Source organism: Rhinichthys klamathensis, unplaced genomic scaffold (genome assembly GCF_029890125.1).
Source record: "Rhinichthys klamathensis goyatoka isolate OS25496 unplaced genomic scaffold, OSU_Roscu_1.1 h1tg000115l_1, whole genome shotgun sequence".
NCBI classification, from domain to species: Eukaryota; Metazoa; Chordata; class Actinopteri; order Cypriniformes; family Leuciscidae; genus Rhinichthys; species Rhinichthys klamathensis.
Window position 1 is genome coordinate 231,942 of NW_026606652.1, and position 23,059 is coordinate 255,000.

The window sequence follows — 23,059 nt, forward strand, 5'->3', positions numbered from 1 at the left end:
GTAGAAGTCAATTCCAATACTTACTATTTCTCTGGGTTGTTGAGCCAAAATGGCGAAGGTAGATACCCGATCACATAAGCATTTGGTGTGGGATGCATCGGTGAGCACAGTTCTGCATCCTTTAGAGCTCCAGCTGCCCCAAGAATCGTTCCTACACAACACAGAGAAGATTAAATCGCTTTAACAAGCTTTTTTCCCCCTCTGTGAATCCGTCGCTCGGAATTCTCAACAGTGCTCCCTCATCTCACCCACTTCACTCTTACTTAAGCGACAGAAAGTAAACGCAATTTTAGTGCAGATCGTATTGAGTGCGACTGAAGCGCTGGCTGAAGGCTCTTTCTGTGGCGCTGAAGGACTCACTGCTCACAGACACACTCACACCACACAGAGCAAAATAAACCCGAACCTGTGGTTCCCTTTGACGCTGGTCCTCACTTTCTGATTCAGCTTTCTCTTATCTCTCTCTATCGGTGTGTATTTCCACTCGCTTTAGTAATTAGCGCCTTTTGGACGCTTTCATGAGGGAAAAAAACAGGCTAGAAACGGCGGACGGCATCAGATTGATACTCTCTTGCCTCCTGCCTCGCGCTACAGCGGAGGGGGGAGATGCCTCAGAAATAGTCCTCTTTTCTTGTTCGTTCATCCTGGTTACGGGATTTATCCGTAAATATCTTTAGTTCATCCACTTGTGTAGCTTTTGTTTTCGCAATATTCTTTCTCCGATACGTAAACGTCAGAGAAAAAGCGAGCGGAACCGTTAACCACCCCGTGAAAACTGACTGGATGGTAGCAGCCAATTTCTCCTTCTCTGGCTAGCAAAATGATAGAATAGACATCTCACCTATTTATTAATGCTTACACATCTCGGTTGATAATGCTGTGGTTACATCTAAAGATCGCAGGCTGATATAGCTTACAACTTAGCTTGATAATAAATAATTTAAAAGGGGAAAATAAGCTGATAAACATCAAATGATGTTTGATTTTTGAGGTTCAGTCAAACATCATTCGGGTATGTATTTACTTGACTGATCAATGTTTGATTACATTGTTTATCTTGTGTAAAATATTCATATCTGATACAACAAAATCAGTTAGTCAACACTGTAGTTCTAAACTAGTCTTTAATAACCAGTTGATACTGTAAGTAACTAGTGTGATATAAAATCATATCATTGAATTATAGTGCCTCCAAACGATGCATAACAAATACAGCCTTTTTCCGGAGGCTGTATAACATGACACCTTTAGTTACTCTTCCCTGAGGAAGACTATGGAGGATTTTGTCTCTGCGCATCTCCATAATTAAACTGCAGCAATTGCTCTCTTTTCAAGGTTTAATTAAGCTTTAAAACTCACCCTTTTTCACATGCATGGATAGCATGCATAATAACTTTCATTATAAAAGTGAGTTTATGGCATTATGATAGCATATCTGTAGTTCATATATATTCATTTATGAAAATGTATGATTCATTTAAAAATTTCATGACATTTCTAAGTAACTGAAATGTACATTAACTAATGATCCAAAAGCATTTCATGCATACCAAATGACCCTCAGTTTTGAATCATATTTAGCTGCAGATATGTGTACAACATAAATCAGGCTGGATTGATTCGCTCATGGAAGACGAAGTGTGGCCCTGTCCTGTCTAACCACATCGACAGCAAGCCAATAGCCACTGACTCCAGGCATTTATCAGGACATTGTGGAATGGATTACTATGGGTTACCATGTCAGCAAACCTATATGATTTGATCCACTCAATATGTGGTCAATTCATCCAATCATTGACTATATGACATTATAGAAGCAACATTACGTTATCATCATTGGAATTGGAAGTTGAATATATTTTCTACCAGAGAGAAGCCAATTTATTTTCCGTTTAGTTGCATCTGTTCTCTAGTTACTCACTTGGCTCTTCCGGTCTGGGTGGAATTTGAAAGACACACATTCTGTGGAGGAGTCTGTGGGTGTATGAATTACGCTAGGCTCAAGATAGACTCGGTTTCTAGGCAATTGTACGAGGAGGAACTAATGACTCTAAATAGCCGAAACATTGCGCTGTCCGTGGTACTGAACTGCTACATTTAGGGTAGCAGAATAACACTAAACAGATTCGACCACAAGTTTGTGATTTGAGGCTTTATTTCCAAATAATTACAAATATGACACTTTGGCAAAAACAAAAACTATCTTGTCTTATTCTTGTGATTATTTAATAATAATCCTTTATATTTTATAACAATTGTACTGTTAGGATGCCAGGTTACTGGCAGTAATTCACTTAATATAGGAAACTGTGTGCTTTAAACTGCCGGAATGTTGAAATCAGGGGTCTATTCATGTCTGTTTTGTGGTTATTTTTGGACTGTTCATTTTATACATAAGCCTTGAGTCTAACAATAATCCTTTAAAGGCACTTCACAAAGCAACTCAGCATTACGCTTAATTCAATTCTGTATGAAAAAAAAAGTAGCATTGGACACCTGACAAAAATACAACACAAAATGCTCACCAACCACATCCTATGATTCCAAAATCAAGGAAATGATGTAGATGTCATATATAAAACAATCTTATTGACAATTTTTATGAACTTAAATCATGCAAATATCTATGTTGCATAGCACTAAACATGCAGTTAATTTTTAATAACTTTTTTAATTTTCTTCAAGATGTGACGACTGCTTGAGACTATATCTTCAACAGGTAGAACATAAAAAATTGCACTACTTTTGAAGGTAATACTTCATTGCATTATGTACGAAACACATATTATGCCATAATCATTTCCAAGCATTTTATGCATTTAGATGCCTTTAAATTTACCATAAATATTTTTTATATACAATTTTAGGATGCATGAAAATAACCCCCTTTTTTTCTCATGTCTCAGTTTAATCCTGTGATGTCTTGTAATCTAGTTTAAAGTATAAACTACAAATATTCCATGTACTTTCCCAATCAAGGTAAGGTCATAATAATTATAAAATAACTTGAAAAAATACTGTTTAAAATTTAGTTTTATATTGAATACAGCAAACCACATAACAGGACGTGTCACTTGTCACTGCATGTCAGCTACCCATACACCAACACAACATGACAATGCCAGATAGATAGATAGACAGATAGACTAGATAGATAGATAGATAGATAGATAGATAGATAGATAGATAGATAGATAGATAGATAGATAGATAGATAGATAGATAGATAGATAGATAGATAGATAGATAGATAGATAGATAGATAGATAGATAGATAGATAGATAGATAGATAGATAGATAGATAGATATTCCAATCATCACCTCTATCTCTTCAGGGGAAAATTTTACGAGGGAAAATTGGAGATTTATGTCAAAGTGTTGCAGTCCTGTGCTTTTTCATACATGCGAAAATTGATAGAGTTGTAAGTATTCAAGCGAGAGTCTGTATGACCGATGCAGAGCTAAGCAACATTTGGCCTCCGCGAGAAAGATCACGCCTTTAAATCAAGATAACTTATCATTTTCACAATGCTGGGACATATACTAAACCTTACTGATAGCTTTGGAGAAACGTCTCATCGGTTGTGCTGAGATGGGAAAGAAATAATTTGAATCAGATTATATACAAACGCTATTCTGAAGCCATGTTTAGGATAATGTAAGTCATTTAAGTGAACAAGGCTTACAAGCAAACAGGATTGTAATAGTGACTTAAAGGTGCTCTAAGCGATGTCATGTGTTTTTTAGGCCAAAAAATTTTTTGTCACATAAAGCAAACATCTCCTCACTATCCGCTGGCTGCCTGTCCCCTGAACACACTGTAAAGAAACGCGATCTCTGTAGACAGCCCATGCTTCACAAACAGCACCAAAAACAAACTGCAGCGACCCGCTCCCCAAAACATAACAAACTGTTCCAGCCAATGACCGACAAGAAGGGTTTGGGGGTGTGGTTTGGGGGGTTAGTGTGCGGATGAGGAGGAGGGAGGGTCTAGCTAGCCTCCGTTTTGTTTGACAATAGTTCGAACGTCAACAAGAAGTGACGTCACCCAGGATCGCTTAGAGAACCTTTAAGGTATTCGCAACACATTTTCCTCCTTTTTTTATCCCAGTGTCTCATTCCCATTTTATAAAACAGTGCCTTTGTGTACCTACAAGAGTATTCTTGGTACTCTTGCGAAATTAACATATACACTTCATTGTTTTTCTGCACAAATACAGTGTTAATGGCATCAACAACATGCATTGAAGTCTACATAAATGAGCAATCCAGTCCAGACACATTTTAACCTCAGTTTGTCCTCCAATCTCATGTTTTTCCAAATCTGTATTTGACTTTCTTTCGTGGAACACAAAAGAAAGCAAAAATAAATAAATTTACATGGTGCTATTCCTGTTTATTTTAATTACAATGAAAGCTCTTTAAAGGATGTAGAAGCACCATAAAAGTCATCCATAAAAATTATACACTATATTTCAAGTTTTTACACTTCTGTGTGAAGAACAGACCAAAATTATAAGTTATAATTTTCCTCTCCAGAGAGCTGTTAACTACCTCAACCCGGATTGTTCATTCAGTGAGTCAAAATCAACAATCAGATCAGTCTGATTCGTATCCAAATCATTTAGGCCGGCTTTGTGAACTGGATTGAAGTGAAATGATTCACTGAAAAGATTCACTTCAAATGAACAACTCATTCACATATCACTATTTCTCTCATGAACACTTCTAGGACTTTGGGCAGATACGATGTTTTGTGAATAATAGCTAACATTTCAGTTTGAATTCCACACAAAGCTATTTTAAGAACATGGAATATAGTGCCTGACTGGTACTGACTATTTTTATAATATCATGTGTTGATGCTTTTGTGTCCTTTTCGAAGCTTCACAGGTTCAGTCACCTGCACACACATCCTCTTTTTCTGTCCACAAAAGGAAGAAAGTCATACAAGTTTAGAACAACACTAGGGTGAATAAATGATGACATTATTGTCATTTTTGTCTAAATTATTCCTCAAAAGGTTCCACTCTGCATGAACCTTGTGATATCAGAGGGGAAAAAAAGATGAGCTTTCTCACTCTCGCTGAGCTCGTATATACGCTAACGAATATGACTTCCAAGAAGAAAGGCACAGTTATGATATGAATGTCATCAAAATCAGCAGCTGTCTCCCCACGTTGTTTGAGAAAATCTCTCGGGGCTAATTAAAATTGCACCTCAAAATATGCACAATCATGGCAGAGGGAGCTGATAGAGTTGTGCATTTGTGTTCCGTAATTGTTTGCCTGCACGGGCCAATTTTGATTTCGTGCGAAGAGTAAACATGTTAACGAACAAATTTATTAATGAACATGCGTCCACATAAATAGTCATGCAAACAGATTAAAGACTAAACTCAACAGCAAATTTATTTAAATTGATCATGAATAGGCATGAATTCCGCATTATTTGAGCCCAATAAGAGTGGGTTTTTTTTTTTATAGCAAATATGAAGCTTGTTTATATGCCTGAGCGTTTCAGGGCAGAGACCCTCCCTCTTTATAAGCCTATAATAATTCCACAGGGCTAAAATCCATTCCAGTGGCTCAAATTACACTCAAGGGGGCAGACTCGGGTGGCCTCTTCATTCAATGAAAATTGAATTTGGTAAATACGATTTCTCTGTGTTCTTATCGGTCACCGCACAGAGAGGCCTGGCTCATACTTGCTCATTTCGCTTCTGAAGCACCGTGTAATTTTCATATTTGAAGATGATTAAGATTAAATAGAAGCCATTTACAATTTGCAGCATGGACCGGACCGGACTAAATAATTAAATAACTGGAATTATACATATCATATTATTATTGAGGTAGATCATAACAAAACAACCCGTATTACCACGATAATACATGTTAAAGGAATTAGTATCATCATTTATTCACTCGCATGTGTGTGTTTTACTTACTTCTGCAGAGCACAAAAAAAAATGTATTTAGAATTTTTTTCAATGTTGTTTGGACCCCATTTACTTTCATTGTATGGGTCTTTTGTGTTCCACAGAATAACAAAAGTCATACAGGTTTGGAATGAAATGAGGGTATATCGTAACAAAATTAAATTTTTTGGGTGAAGTAGGCTATCCCTTTAACTACTCAGACCATAACTACTTTTATCGTATTGGTTTCACTTCAGTTTTATGGTCCATTTAACACATTCTGTTGACTATACATTGAATCTATACTCTCATCAGAGTATTAGTAGAGTATTGGTAAGGTTAGGGTTAGAATAAGTTGACATGTAGTTGCAAAGTACTTATAGTCAGAATGTCTGTTGGAGGAGCATCACAATTAAAGAGTTAGCAGATATTAATGTTCAAAAGGGAGTGTTTTCAAACTAAAGTGTTACCATATTTCTTTAGTGCTTTTCTGAGCAAAAAAAGACCATGCAAATGACACAGGAAAAATAACAGCACATGGCATGGTACAACCAGTACTAATTACTAATGTAAGTTGAACTTGTTAGTGCTCCAAATATTTCAGTGTGACCAAACCTGACTCTCATTTCTAGAAAACATCCCTTCCTTAGAACCTGTCACCACACAGCCTGGCCGAAAGAAATACGTGCTTTATTAATTGCACACTGAGGAACAAAGGGGGAAAGGCTGCCAAATCCAAATGGACTCGGATGAAAAGCAAAGACGAGACTCGATGTCTCTGAAGAGGGTCTCAGAGCTGTAGTCACAAGCTCAAGTGACAATAGAGAATATTAGATTCTCAAAATCCACCACACAACAGTTATTCTAGACAAAGAGATGTCTCATGGTACTGACAGAGAAGCTGCTTTGGTGGTATTAGTTTAGTGGTTAAAGACCTGAACCCAAACATTTTCGGATAAATCCTAAATAAGGATCGATCCATGAACCATCAAAACTATATGCCTTTGATAAAATATCTATATTCACTGTCGAAAACAACGTCTGAATGCCAAATCTCAAAAACAAATATAAGAAATGAGCCACCAATACAGTAATGCTCTAACTAGCGCCTGGTAAGGGGAGATATTACAGTCAATAAAGACACAGGAGTCTCAGTCCTCTAGAAAGAAAAGAAAAAATTTCACTGTTTCTATACCTTATATTTCATGTATCAGGTACACTACCATTCATAGGTTTGGGTTTTTTTGAAAGAAGATTATTTAGTATGCATTTATTTGATCAAAAATGCAGTAAAAACAGTATATATATATTATAAATCTGCAAAATAAATGATTAAACTGTAAAATAACAGCTTTCTTTATTGATATATTTTAAAATATATTTATTCCTGTGATGAAAAAGCTGAATTTCCAGCATTATTACTCCAGTCTTCAGTGCCACATGATCCTTCAGAAATCTGATTTGGTGGATTTTTTTGATGAATAGAAAGTTCAAAAGAACAGCATTTATTTGAAACAGAAATCCTTTGTAACATTATAAATGCTGATATTTGAACTTTTGATGAGTTTATAATGCATCCTTGCTTAATAAAAGTATCTCTTTCTTTATACAATGCATTATAAACATATCTTAATGCATTACCGGTAAGTATGCCTTTTAATGCATTGTATGGTCTCATTAATAATTGTATAATACGGATTATTAATGAGACCACAGTTATAATACGGATCTATTCATTGTTACACCTTTATAAAGTATAATGCATTAAAACACATGACATACAACCAATTTCAGATGTAACAATAATCAGCAAATATATGGCATTTGAACATTGGTTACATTTATTTATGAAAATATATAATGCATTATAATGTACATTATCAATACCTTTATAATGCATTACACATAAAAGCTTTTATCACGGCTGGCTGAGGATGAAGATGAGGCGAGGAGAAGCGGATCTAAAATAGCAGCTTAAGTTTATTTAACAAAACAAAAGAGTAGAATCCAAAGTGTAATCCAACACAATGAGTAGGCAACACAACAGTGTGCACAATACACAAATAACACCAGACCACGAGTTAACGGTACTGAGGGCATTATATACATAAACAAATAAACAAATGAGGAACAGGTGCGAGTAATCAATGAAACAATGATTAACTACAGCCCTGTTCGGACGGTAACTGTTTCTCATGTGGACGTCCGTAAATATACATTTGAATGACACCTCAATGATAAAACCCATGCATTCGGATGGCGATTTTTTCAAATGTCATATGCTTGAAATAATAATAATAATAATAATTCCATATTTAATTTAATAATAGGAAAATGATCTCCTAATTAGTATTTGATTATTTAAATCTCCTGTTTAAAAATAGGAAGATAGACACGTGCACTATAGTTAAAATGGTTTTCTGCCTTTTTATCTCAAAATGATAGATGTCATTTTAAAAATACGGAAATTAATGGAAATACATGGACATACGTTAATATAGCCTCTTACAGTATTTATATGAGGTAAACATAAAGCTGCTTGGTTTATATTTTTTATGTATATCATTTCTGCCATAATGATGTCCCATTTCTAAATGTTTACGTCATCATTCTTCTCTTTCTCTTTTGAGCGGTGATGAAATATTGTTCTTGGAAATACTTTTCAGCATTTCAATAATAAAAGTGTAGGCAAGATCTTTCAAATGCATCCAAATTACAGTGAAGCGCAACAGCTCTCGAACGGTGCTCGGCAAGGGCCAAAAAGGATTTAAACAGTGAATTTTTTATTGATGTCTTCTTGTAAACTCAGTGATGTGGATTCAGATGGCAATTTAATTACCGTATGACCTTGGTGTTTGTCAAAAAAGTAAGTAATTCGGCCGGGGATTTTCACGCGGGTGGTGGGTGAAAAAACACTGACATTTTGAATTCGGACAGCAATAAAATCACAGACTAGCCCATGTACATATTGAAAATACCTTACGACCCCATGAGAAACAATTACCGTCCGAATAGGGCTTATGACAATAGAACAAAAACAGAAAGGAAACACAGGAAATGACAAATAAGGGCAAAGAAGGTTCACAATATCATTATGTATCCCCTCATATAATTTTCTCCAACTATAAAAATGATTGCGACTGGGCCACGTGTAATGCCTTGCAGTGTTTGGGGATGTGCCCGTTTCATCTTTTACTCATTCTTTAATGACAGCCTCTAAAAGGGCACCGGTGGAAATGACAATCTCACACTGCACTTCCGTTTCCTGTAGAAGCTAAAGGTTGTGTCTTGGGTTGAGGTACAGTAAACTGGACCTTGCTCTATTCTGAGAGACGGCATTCTCAGCATAACATCCGGATTTGGATTATTTCTGGCTAATTTATTCCTCAGAGTAATACAAGGTCAGTTTTTTTTTTTTTTAAATCACTATGAAATGCTGTTTGCAATACAATTTACTTTCATAATTAGCCATATATATTTGTGAAATACTAATAATACTAATAAAGGAAAAATAATAAAACATGAATAATCATATAATGAGGATGATTTGACTCAATAATAAACTTGTAATAATTAAATTGTAAACATTTACATTTTCAAAATTCTAAATATTTACATTTTCAAAATTATTATTTTAATTTTTTTCCAAAATTTGTAACATTTTAATTTATTTGGCCCAGTAGTTGTTTGGATGAAATTGTTGAAAAATATTGAGGAATTTCAACATTTTAAGCTTTATTGCTTTGCCTTAAAAGCAAGTTATTACATTTTGATTCAAGATTCCACAGACAATTATTTTACTTGAATTGAATAACACGGATTAATAAAGATAAATTGTGTCAGTTCTTATTTCATGTTGACTTCAGAGTGAAAAGATAAGAGGAGCCTGACGGCACCGCAAGGGTTCAAAATATTTTTCAATCAAATGTATTCTCTGACAATAACACGATCAAAATTCTATTACTGCTAATGTCAACCACTGTTTCACCTCGATAGCAGCGGAAACATGTTTCCATGGATACAATGCTCAATATTTCAACAAGCTATTTATTATTGCCCATAAAGTTATTGTATTAAAGGCTCATTTTCACAAATCAGAACACAATCTAGCACACACACACACACACACACACAGACTTCAAAACTGACTTTCACTTACATAATAGAGCTGTCCCACAGTGCACAGAATGGATTCATTGTTCCCTGCAAGAAAACACACACACTGTGATTGGACAAGCGACATAACTATTAGACATACCATAGTACATACCGATAAAGAGACATTTTCACTACGATAGCCAGTATCTCAAAACATAAGTCACGTTATTTAATAGACACATTAAGAAGGAAAGGAAAAAAGAAAAAAAGCTCACATTGTAATCATCTGGGCCATATCTTGATGACACAATGAGGAGAGAAATAACTGGTGATGGCAAATTAATTATCGGACTAATTACTGCTATTTGTCTGTTGATTAATGAGCCTGAAACATATGTCACAGGTATTGTAGAGCTCCCCTTTGATTGGCTGGAGTGATTTAAAGAGGAACAGAAGACCATATTTCCTTCCAATTTCAACCCAAATCCACCCAGATTTTTCTTCTAGTTTCTCTTTAAAAGACCATATGTTTCATTGCATTGTGTTAGCTTTTGACATCAATTGCAAGGGAGGATTTGGATCAATTTGATTAGTGTTGCAGGATCGTTCCATATAAGCTGTAAATGCTCTGCATACCCAAACCATTTGAGAGAACGAGTTTGTGGACTTGCTAAATAACATTAACACTATAAATGTCTATAAAATGTGTATGTAACTCTCCGTCATTTATTTTTTTGCCAAACGACTGTAGTTTTCTTCTTAATTACACCAGTTACGAGGGGTTTCGTGTAAGCGGATCCACAGCAGCTTTTGCACATACTTGTTATGCATCAGCATCATTGTTCCGCGTTTTAAACTTTTAATAACGAAAGGACTCGAACTACACAATCACATTAAACCTCAAAGCATTGCCTATATGAAGCTATCGGCTCTAAATGTTATAAATGCAAATGTTATAATTATAATAAAACATATTCTTTTATCAGTTATACAGTTGTAATCGAAATTATTCAACCCCCATTGCAAATCAGGGTTATTGGCAAGATGTAGCTACAGACTTTCAGCTATTTGCAATGAACAAATCAAACAAAATAGCTCAAAATCAATTCAAATAGCTCAACACAACAAATTTTTCAAGTGGTTTCCCCAAATTCAACTGAAAATGCTACTTTTACTGACTTCCCCAGTCTAAAAATGATTGAATAGAATCCCTCACAGCAGCACAAATCTGCAAAACAGGTGTTGTCTCAAGCACACCTGATGCAACTAATCAAGGGCTTCATTAGTTCTACCAGGTGTGCTTGAGCTAGAACACATGAAATATCTTAACTGCCGTGTAAATGATTCAATGGGATTCAAAATGCAGGTTTTTGAAAATGATACTGTTATCATCTCAGTGAAAACTGCAAAAGCGCGAATTTGTAAAAACGGTGACGTCATGCGTCTTGCGTTTTCAGTCAACAGGTGCGTAGTGTTTCTTAACAATGTGACATCGCCAACTACTGGCCTGGCATAAATAATTCAGTGTTTTTAGTTGTTTTTGCGGATCCGTGTGAACGGGGTCGGGGATCATTTTGACAATGTTGTTGTTGTTGTTTTTTTCCTTTTTTAGTACATCATTGTCATGTAAATGTACCATAAAACACAAACTGAACTGAATATGTTTATATTTATGTGTTGTAAATGAACATGCTTTTTACGAATGCTGCTTTCTATTGAATGAAGGCGTCTGATGCAAATTATATAGATACAGCCGTTATTGGGACATAAACTCATGTTAAACAATCACAGTATCCACAGCAGTTTATATCTATAAGAGGAATGGAAGAAATTTTCAATAGATTTGGGAACTTTAAGACATAAATAAAGAAATTGTTATCTCTCAATGGCATTTTTCACCCAGCCTATGTAAAGGCTTTTGATGGCATCAATGAATGGAGGGTCTTTGGGATATAAAGGCTGTATAACAATCCCTTGTTTGAAAATGTTATTGATATGACTGCATGTATTGCATTAATGGCAAATCAACATGCTCCTTTTAACCAACATACCAATAAAACAGCAAAAGAGTCAAAAACTAGGAGGTTTTAGAATATATGTGACCTCCATGTCGGCATCAATTAGCCTCTCTGGATTGTGTTTGTGAAGCGTGTTGAGATCTGACTGGTGCTTACATTAGCTAGATGAGCTAACTCAATCTCCAGCTGGGCTTCTGTAACCCTGGGTTCTGGTCGGACAGTCACAGCAATCACTTTTGAGTTCACAGCAGTGTTATTCCTGTGGGTCAGATCACAATCACACACAACAGTCAGTTCGGGCTTGAACGAGAAATGCTAATTTCATTCATTTCAATACTTCCATTATCATCATCATTGATTTTTGTTTAAACTCTTAGTTCTGCGCATTTGAATGGAAAGAGTTTATCATCTCTCCAGGTTGGACTCAGTTTAGAAAAGTGGTGTTTGTAATGAGTGGTGTTTCACTTCAAATGAGATATGTTCTGCTAGCAGAGACCAGAAATGTTGATATGTTTGACAAATGTTGGGGGGTAAATAAATAAATGCCACTCAATATCCAACTTTAAAGATGGGAAAAGTTACAGCATATTAAACACAAATTGAATTATTTTAAAGTTTTTTGATTAGCTCGATTAATGATTGCCTCTGGGAAAAATGAACACTAAGATGAAAAGCACGCATTTGTCATCATTAGACTCAGAAATGTATACTCCAAGGACTTTGTGTACTTTATTACTTTTTGATTTCATGATCAAACCCAATAGATGTTGGCTATGTATATATTTCAAACATATTCAAGTGCTTTTATTATAAGCACAAGAGTACAAAAACATTTTTATATTAAGCTTCAAGTAGACTTAGAACTCAAAATATCTCTCTTTCCTTTCATGCTTCCCTCCTTCTCCAACTAAACAAATTTTCCTTGAGTATCATTTGTCAACGTGAACTGTTTAGGCCGGGCATGATTTCATGGTCCATTTAAAAAGAAGCAAAGACAGAAAATGGATGCCCAACAAGTAGCTACTCAAGAGTCTGCAGTGAGAAATGAATTTTATGAAAGTAATCGACAAAGATGCCACATCTGAGACAGATCTTTCAGTTCTATACTTCTGACGTTATTTTACAGTCTACCACACTCTTTGTTTTCGATTATTGTAGGCAGAACGCACATGTATTGACCTGAAAAAAAAAAGAAAAGAAAACCTCTGTGGACTTAGCCATGGAAAATAAAAAATGTCTCTGTGTTAGTAGATCATCCTAAAGGCAAAAATGAATCCTTTTGAAATTAGATCAAAGACATTATCTGTGCATGGTTAACCAGCCTCTTGGTTTGATTTAATGAAGCAGAAGTGGACTTGTATGGTGTCATGAATGTCCACACAGCCTGAAAGGCATGCAATAACACGAAACTCTTAAAGGTGCATTGCGCAACTTTTCATGTTAAAAATACCTGTTTTTCTATCCTATACATGCTTAAAGAACTGCCTGATGGGTTAAATGAGCCCTTCTCTGCTCACTGAGATTGCCTCTATAATCCTGCACAGTAAAATATACAAGAGGGATTCGGGCTCGAATTTGAGACTGGGCGTGACGTCATGCGCGTTCACGCTCACCAGGCTATGTCTCGCAGGTTTGTGTATTCGCCGGCGCCGCCATTCTCCGCATCAGCGAAGACAACTCGTGCGTCAAAGGTAGAAGATGGATTCAAAGAGACCGGCTTGTAGTCCATTCCAAACCCCAACGCAAACTCCACGTAAAGTAAAGAAAAGAAACATTTTGTCTAGTGCCACCAAAAGGTCCAAATTGGAGTCAGACAGGCGTCGGAGTAAGACGAGAGTCAACCTCGGGAAATGGAGAGATCTCCGGTCTGCTCTTGGTCTCAAACGGGATCCTCAGTTGGCTTTTTTCTTGATAAAACGGTAAGATATAGCCCAGTCTCTAATGTTTGATACGGCCAATGTATGTATGACAACAAATGACGATGCGTAAAATGTGCAATGCTTTAGCGTAAGCTAGATACATGTACAATCAGAATTGGTTTTACTACCATTGTTAGTGAACAGTTTCATAAACTAGGAATTGTGTTCGGAAGAATAGTACAACATGAAACATAAAACATGTCCAATAAAAGATGCGTGTGGTCTATGAGCGTGCACAACTCTGGTAGCAGTTTCGCTTGTCGCCAGAGGGGGCGTAATTCTGCAAAAACTCAGAGACTTGCGTTTTGCACCTTTAAAGAGATAGTTCATCCAAAATTAAAATTCTGTCTTATGTATGCATACTTAGTCATGACTTTCCAAACCCATATGACTTTCTTTCTTTCATGGATCACAAAAAGTCAATTTTTAACAATGTTTTAAATTTTTGTTAAAATTATTTAACCATATAATGAAAGTAAACTGTAACCTGGCTCCGAGAGGATAAAATAAATAAATAATTAAATTGGTCTATATAACTATATTTGCATACCACACTACAATTCAAGTCTTTTGAAGCTATACGACTGACTGAAACTTAAATTCATTGAAAATCTTAACTGAAAGCCATAGCCACCATTTACTTTCATTATATGGAAAGGAATCGCTTAGACGCTTTGTCTACTCGCATAAAAAAAAGGAGAAATTGATACCATATTGTCACTTTTTTGGTGAACTATCACTTTCAAATGACATGTTCTGTAACTGTTTGCATCTAAATCACTAAAAACAAGCATCCATTTAAGTGTGTATGCGCGGTTGATTCTCATAGTATGATCATCACAGTATTTTGTCTTGTGATTAAATGTTCAACAACGTGATCCGTCTTTACAAATCCCTTAGCCATGTTGCATTGTTTTTGTTTGTTTATTTTAACACTTCTCTTCTGTTATCTTCCACTGTTTGTTCTGATCTCCATCTCCCTACTGGTTTCAGTGGATCCAACAGAGCTCAAGAACAGTGGAACGCCCTTTTTCTCTGTTCTTCGACCAACTCTCTCCCTGTCAGTGGGAATTCCATGGAGGAATCATACTCAGGTTTACTGAGATTTGATTGACAGCTGAGAGCCACACCAGGAAAGGTCTGTTCTGTCCTGTATGTGTCTCCGGAGGTTTGAGCAGAAGTCCTCAAATGGAACAGGAGGTTTTGATCCAGAACTTCAAGACGGACTCCGAGGATAACCAAGAATTTTCATTCTGATGTCTGGGAGAAAAAACACTATAGTCTGTTCTACCTGCTTCTGTTTTAGGACTAGAGGAAAATCAGAACGAATTTGAAGGAACAGCTCTCTTAAAACCCAAATATTTCTTTTTGTGTGCGTGTGTGTGTGTGTACAGTATTTACCACTATAGGCGGCTTTAATACATTAGCCACATAACTCAGATTCACAAAAGGATAAATACCTTATTAATACCATAATAAACAATGACTACAACAGGCATGCGAACCAAAGGAATGGAATAATGCTGCAATCACGTCATGTCAGAATTGCCATAATTACGAGATGACAAATCAGAGATTCTACTTTAAGCAGTTTATGTCCTCAGACTCAGTTTCTATGGCAACACTCATGATGCCAAATGAATCCATCCTGCAAAATACATCACTGCATTAGTTTATATATACCGAAAGAGTGATAAATGTTGAGTACGCTGTCATTTAAGTTCTTTTTAAAGGACATCATATGGCCAAGAAGTCTTAGCTTTCTAAAAAAAAGACTTGTAATGATGAGATTGACCAAAACATGAATGGTTTGAAACTTAGAATTATGGCAATTCCAAAGCTGACATGAATGCACCATAATTCATTTGCGGAAAAAAAGAAGAAGACACCTTCAGCATTTCACCCATAATTAAAAGTGACTGGTTACACAGTATATAACAGCTTACACATGCAAGAAGCTATACTAATTAAATGAAATCAAATATATTCAATAGATAAATATATAAATCCAATTCAATATGGGGGTTTCTGTACGAGCAGGTGTGCGGTGGTATGGAAATACATAATTTGACACGCAGGTAGGACATTGTATCATTGCATCGTATTGGTCCGAGTGCAATGATTGGGCGATCATTGGTCCTACGACGATATCAATACATATAAATACATTAGACAACTTAACTTAGTCATTGCTATCAGGATGTGATGAGAATTTCAACCAGTATAACACAAAATGTCTCTGGAACAAATCATCTACCCTGGCTTTTAATACATGAAAATTCTTACATATAGTCCATTTTAAGAAAAAAATAAATAATTGATACTGTGGGAGAAAATCTCAAACTCACAAAGTATCATATTCTGATACGGGTCTCACAAATGTATAAAACTTGCACACATTACACAGATTATTTTATTTCCTCTCCTAAAAAGGGCACTTAACAATCAGAATGAATCCTGATTAGTTATTTTAACCAAGACATTCTTCTGATTTACAGGTTTAATCAATCAAAAATCTTTACAAGTAGTCCCTAGGGTACACGTACCCCAGGTTGGGAATCTGTCCTCTATAATATCCCTATCATATCTTTGCAATATTTCATCTAAATGACCGGGAGTCTTACCGTGGAGCGGGCAGCATAAGGCCAAGAGTCTTGTAGAGAACCATTCCGAGAATGAATACAGGAGATCCGTCCATATCTGCCAGGAAACAGTCTAGGTTAGATGATACGTTCATCGCATTATGTAATCATATTAAACAGCATCTTCAGACAAAGGTGTGTTTTTTCTCAGCTCTCTTTTCAACTTTCAACTCAGCAACATGGAGGTTTTTTTCGATAACTCAGAGTTCATGTTTGTTTCAGAGGCAGACAGTAGGAATTCTCTCCTAATACCTTCCCCTTCCATGCAATAATCTTTTAATCCAAAGTAATTGAACAAGATTTGTAATTTTTTTTTTTTTTTAAACCTATACAGGAATTAATTAACCTCTAAACCTGCAAAATACTCATTAAATATCAGGTCTCTTGCCAAACAATATTCCTGACAGAAAATCCATCATACATTTCCTGCCAATAATGAATAAAGTGGTAGATTAGGCTATACTAGCAAGGTTATTGATAACTAAGATCAAATGTCTTCTCTGCTGACAGAAAGGCTAATCCTGGTTCAAACAGCTCTGTACAGCCCTCTAGTCTAGCTCAAGGCGAGCTGGAGTGAGTTATGTATTAAATCAATCCTTCATTACTTTCCTCTGATACACTTCAGATAAGACTGATCACCCTAATTAAGTAAATAGTCTGGTGCGCTGTTGCTTAGCTCTCTTTACTATCATTGTTTGAGAGGATACAGCGAGTGCTGTGTCATCTGAATTGATGTGGTCGACCAAGTGCAGTCTCCTCTAAAACAGGCAAATGGCAAGTGGTTGAGATATAATCTTGTAATCTTAAAGCTATCCAATTAAACGGTCGCACCATGTCAACGCTTTGAAATTTTTAGCACAATTGTATGGTAGCGATTACGAAACCTTCATTTTAATATCGCACTGATAATCCAAAATAACTAAAAATTCGATTATTTTATAGTGTCTTATAATGAAGCATTTTACAGTCAGTCATCATCACAAAATAAACTCTTAACGGGGTGATCAAAATACCAACGTGAAGCCGCACTGTATATTAAATGGCTACACATTAAACAAATGAAATATTATTTATGTAGATTTGGGTGTATTTTTTTACGTGAGAAGAAAGAGAGCATGAAGTGATATAAGAAACACGTTTTTGTATAATGAACTAATGGTCATTGTACAGAAATATGCAACAGTTGACCAATCAGAATTAAGGATTACAGAATGCCTTGCAATAAGAAAAATAAAGAAATATATGGGTGATTATTTTTCAACTTTACTGTTTGTCCCCCACAAAATCAGTGAAATTATACTTTGCACTTTTTTTATATGAACTGTATTTGTTATAGGCCTACCAAAGTAAAACAATCATGTCCTTTTATTTTGTTTTACGAGTGCAAAGTTTTGTTTGCTTCATTTTTCAAGATTTCACATATAGTGGCTCTAATAGAAGAATCACCCATATATAGTTTAAAATTGATAAATGTTGTCAACTTATGAACTACTCTGCAAAAATCCTGCATTCCTTGAACATATGGGGTCTAAGATTCATACTTGTCAGAACAAAACAGAACAGATGTTAACATGGGTTGAATGAAACCTAGCTTTTAAAATCTAGTCAAGTCACGTCATTTTCATTTACATAGCGCTTTTAACAAAAGTTTTTAACAAAAGAAAAAAGTTTTTGTCCAGCTAAAGTTAGTTTTGATTGATTCACTTCCTTTGAATCCTTAATGTGAATGTAGCCTTATTGTACTAGACATAAGATGTACAGTATCATCAACTTCCACGGTGTGGCATCATGTACAGTAGGCCTACCTGCTGTCTGGGGTACAAATATTCCTTTGGGAATGACAACTTTGTCTTCGGAGTTTCTGGCCCAGTCCACCATCCCTTTCCGTCCCTTCATTGGAAAGTTAATGTCTGTCGTCACAGAGAGCGCAGGCAGCCTCTGAATACTTGCAACTAAAAAAAAATTCAAAAATACATGTTAAGGTTACTAGTTCTGTTACATGAAATAAAGCTTAAACAACTGAAATAAGTTGAAAAACTAAAATTATGAACTGGGAATAATTAAAAAAATAATTAACATCAAAACTGCAGCGCGTGTTTATTTATTTATTTATTTCTTCAGAACTTCATATTGTTTGGCATCATTTGAAGATAAACTAAAGTTAAATATGAATATGAATCACCATGAATCAAAATATAATATATTTGAATATGAAACGTATAGAAATGAAATGCACATTTTTATAGTTTGCATTTCAAAAATAAAAAGAATATGGATTGAAATTTAGTTAAAGCAGTAGTGTGAATTTCTTTAAGAAATCATTCCATTTTAATTTGCACTTCCTCAATTTCCAATTCAAGTATACATCCTGTTTGCTACCTCAATTAAAATGCCAGGATTGAATCTTTTGCTTTTTAAATAGTGTTCATTTCGTCAGCTATATATCGTCTCTGTCTAAAAAAACAAAAACGTGAATTTGTGTAAACGGTGACGTCACGCGCATGCGTATAACGTGTTAGGTCTATAGGTGCATAGTGTTTCTTTACAAAGTGACATCGCCAACTACTGGCCTAGCATGCATAACCGGTCTGGGGTGCGTTTCCCGAAAGCATCGTTAGCCAACTATGGTCGCAAGTTGGTCGCAATTTCCATTGAACTCTATTGGTAACGACGGAACTTGCGACCATAGTTGGCTAACGATGCTTTCGGGAAATGCATCCCTGCACAGCAGAAGAGAGAATTATCAGGTAATTGCTCATTCGTTGAGGTGTAGGTGAGCCTTCTGTGTGTGTATGAGTAGGAGGAGGAGACTGGCAGTGCTGCCAGCTGCTGTGTGTGGGGAGCTGCATGGGGAGGGCATTAGTCACAGGAGCACATGGGGTAGAACTGAAAAATGGTGGGTGAAGCAACTCACACCTTAAGCTCTGAAGCAGCATGATATCACAGGCCCTTTAGTGATCTTCCAAACAGGCTCCTATACTCTCAGAACGAATCCTGCTTCATTTATGTGCCACAGAAATATGGAAGTTACTTATACGTATAGGGTTGCAAAATATACCGCAATTACATAAATATGACTTTTTTTTCCCCATTATTGCATCAGTCGATATTGGATATTTAAGTGTGCATGACCATTTCCCCTATTTTACATTTAAATCTTTACATGCCATAATTTCAAAGTTAATCTTAAAAAAACACTAATTTAATAACACTATTACATACTGTAAACACTGTGCATTATAATGCTGTGATGCTTAAATTCTTTCGGATCACTTCGGATTAAATTCATTCGGATCAGAATTATTTAAAATAATATTTTGACAAAATAGAATCATTTATTGCACTGTAAAAAGGCCAAAATCAATAAGTTATGATGACAATATATGTTTTCACATTACTTTTCTTGAGCTCGTCAAAATAATTGAAGCAATTTCTACTTTTTTATTTATTTATTTATTTTTTCACCTCCACCCCCCCCTCTTCGGAGGACAACTTTATTTTATTTTATTTTATTTTTTTACTTTACTTACTACTTTTTTATTTAAGTTATACAGAATCAGAGTCAGTTTAATATAATTTAGTTTGAAATAACTTGTACAGTCAATTTGATTATACTTTTTAAGTTTTTTAAGTTAAAATAGGTGGACTTTTTTTGTTATGAAATTAATTATTGGCTTATCATATCAGCTACATATTTGATAATATGCATGCATCCCTAATTATAGGAGTTTAAATTGTTTATAAATTCAAAATGAATGAAATAAGATTAAATATCTAATAAAATTATACGATTAAGCTAAGATATCCAAACAGGTTCTGAAAAGTAAAACTATGTTTGGAAAAGCACCAAATTACCATAATATTAACATGATTTCTGCAGTATTTATGTAACAACACTTAACATTTCTCTTTGAATTGCATATTGTTGTATACTAGTATGCAGGTTCACATAAAACAGTAGGCACTATACAGTGTATTCACTATTACTGAATTCCAAATACAGCCTTAAAAAACCAAAAGCATAATAAACAAACAAAGAGACTGCACATAAAAAAAAAATTGAAGAGCAGTGTTGTGAAGTGAAGGGCTCCTCTTATAATCATCCCCTTTAACTATGATTTATTCAGTGCATTTCCCGCTGCGTGTGGGTTCCCTTTAGTTGGGATGTGCTCAGAGCTGTTTCCCTGCTCAAGTCTGTGGTGGGACGGCGCTGTGGGTAACGGTCCTCAGGGAACCCAGCCAGGAGGCATCGGCACCTGTGCCCACCTGTAACTAATGAGCTTAATGACTGGAACATATACCGAGCAATATCAGGCCAATTCTGTCACGTCAAATATTTTGGTGCAATCTCGGCTAAATGCGAAGGTTAGGTTACTTATTGGAGCAGACGACAGGGTCTCTCAACTCATCTGAGCAATCAATGCTCACAAATCAATGTCCATTAAACGCATAAAAAAAAAATCTAATTTCAGCTTTAAAGAGCTGCAACCAAGACAAAGTCACTGTTTATTCTTACGAGAAGGCATGCCGTGGAAAAAGGAGCCTCTGCAATCAAGGTTATTTGGCTAAAAGCGGACGCAACAGTGTGTCGTGCTGACAGAAGGTATTTATTGCGGTGTCAAGAACGTGCTATAAATTTAGCCGGGAATGATGCTGCAATATCTTACTATGACGGATGATTTTCATTTGGCTAGTACAGGCAATACAGCTTTGTTCTTTTAATCAAAGAGAGCAGACTTTGGCTCAGATTGTTGTTTGATTTCACTGAAAAAGCTGATGTCAAAATTAAGAATTTACTTAATTAATATTTTTGACCTTTGGTCTGTAGTACATTATGTTAATTGATAAATAGTTAATAATTTTGCATAATATTACATAATATGCAAATAAACATTAATTAAACAAATGACATTTCATATATTGTGGCATTTGCTGAAAAAGTTTTATGGCATTCAATAACAATCTGGAAATCAAGAATATAAACAAGTTAAACATATTACATTAGTGCTTTTGTGATGGTATATATATATATATATATATATATATATATATATACACACAGTATAAATATAAATAAATAAATATATATATATATATATATATATATATATATATATATATATATATATATACACTCACCTAAAGGATTATTAGGAACACCTGTTCAATTTCTCATTAATGCAATTATCTAATCAACCAATCACATGGCAGTTGCTTCAATGCATTTAGGGGTGTGGTCCTGGTCAAGACAATCTCCTGAACTCCAAACTGAATGTGAGAATGGGAAAGAAAGGTGATTTAAGCAATTTTGAGCGTGGCATGGTTGTTGGTGCCAGACGGGCCGGTCTGAGTATTTCACAATCTGCTCAGTTACTGGGATTTTCACGCACAACCATTTCTAGGGTTTACAAAGAATGGTGTGAAAAGGGAAAAACATCCAGTATGCGGCAGTCCTGTGGGCGAAAATGCCTTGTTGATGCTAGAGGTCAGAGGAGAATGGGCCGACTGATTCAAGCTGATAGAAGAGCAACTTTGACTGAAATAACCACTCGTTACAACCGAGGTATGCAGCAAAGCATTTGTGAAGCCACAACACGCACAACCTTGAGGCGGATGGGCTACAACAGCAGAAGACCCCACCGGGTACCACTCATCTCCACTACAAATAGGAAAAAGAGGCTACAATTTGCAAGAGCTCACCAAAATTGGACAGTTGAAGACTGGAAAAATGTTGCCTGGTCTGATGAGTCTCAATTTCTGTTGAGACATTCAGATGGTAGAGTCAGAATTTGGCGTAAACAGAATGAGAACATGGATCCATCATGCCTTGTTACCACTGTGCAGGCTGGTGGTGGTGGTGTAATGGTGTGGAGGATGTTTTCTTGGCACACTTTAGGCCCCTTAGTGCCAATTGGGCATCGTTTAAATGCCACGGCCTACCTGAGCATTGTTTCTGACCATGTCCATCCCTTTATGGCCACCATGTACCCATCCTCTGATGGCTACTTCCAGCAGGATAATGCACCATGTCACAAAGCTCGAATCATTTCAAATTGGTTTCTTGAACATGACAATGAGTTCACTGTACTAAAATGGCCCCCACAGTCACCAGATCTCAACCCAATAGAGCATCTTTGGGATGTGGTGGAACGGGAGCTTCGTGCCCTGGATGTGCATCCCACAAATCTCCATCAACTACAAGATGCTATCCTATCAATATGGGCCAACATTTCTAAAGAATGCTTTCAGCACCTTGTTGAATCAATGACACGTAGAATTAAGGCAGTTCTGAAGGCGAAAGGGGGTCAAACACAGTATTAGTATGGTGTTCCTAATAATCCTTTAGGTGAGTGTATATATATACAGTACAGTATATATACCATCACAAAAGCTCTAATGTAACACATGTTTAACTAGTCTTGATTTCCAGATTACGTTGTTCTACAGAACATTTTAATGTT

At 35.8% G+C, this 23,059-nt stretch overlaps 1 protein-coding gene across 5 annotated transcripts in view; it reads right to left on the reverse strand.

The window, feature by feature from the left end:
• adgrb3 (adhesion G protein-coupled receptor B3) overlaps positions 1-23,059 on the reverse strand; it is a 201,510-nt gene that overhangs the window by 49,022 nt on the left and 129,429 nt on the right. For all 5 annotated transcript variants that reach the window (XM_056254889.1, XM_056254888.1, XM_056254890.1 and 2 more), the window contains 5 exons: positions 18,404-18,550; positions 16,581-16,656; positions 12,194-12,296; positions 10,081-10,124; positions 25-151 (listed from right to left, as the gene is read on the reverse strand). In XM_056254889.1, the coding sequence (XP_056110864.1) occupies positions 25-151; positions 10,081-10,124; positions 12,194-12,296; positions 16,581-16,656; positions 18,404-18,550 (497 nt within the window). The remainder of the gene's footprint in view (positions 1-24; positions 152-10,080; positions 10,125-12,193; positions 12,297-16,580; positions 16,657-18,403; positions 18,551-23,059) is intronic.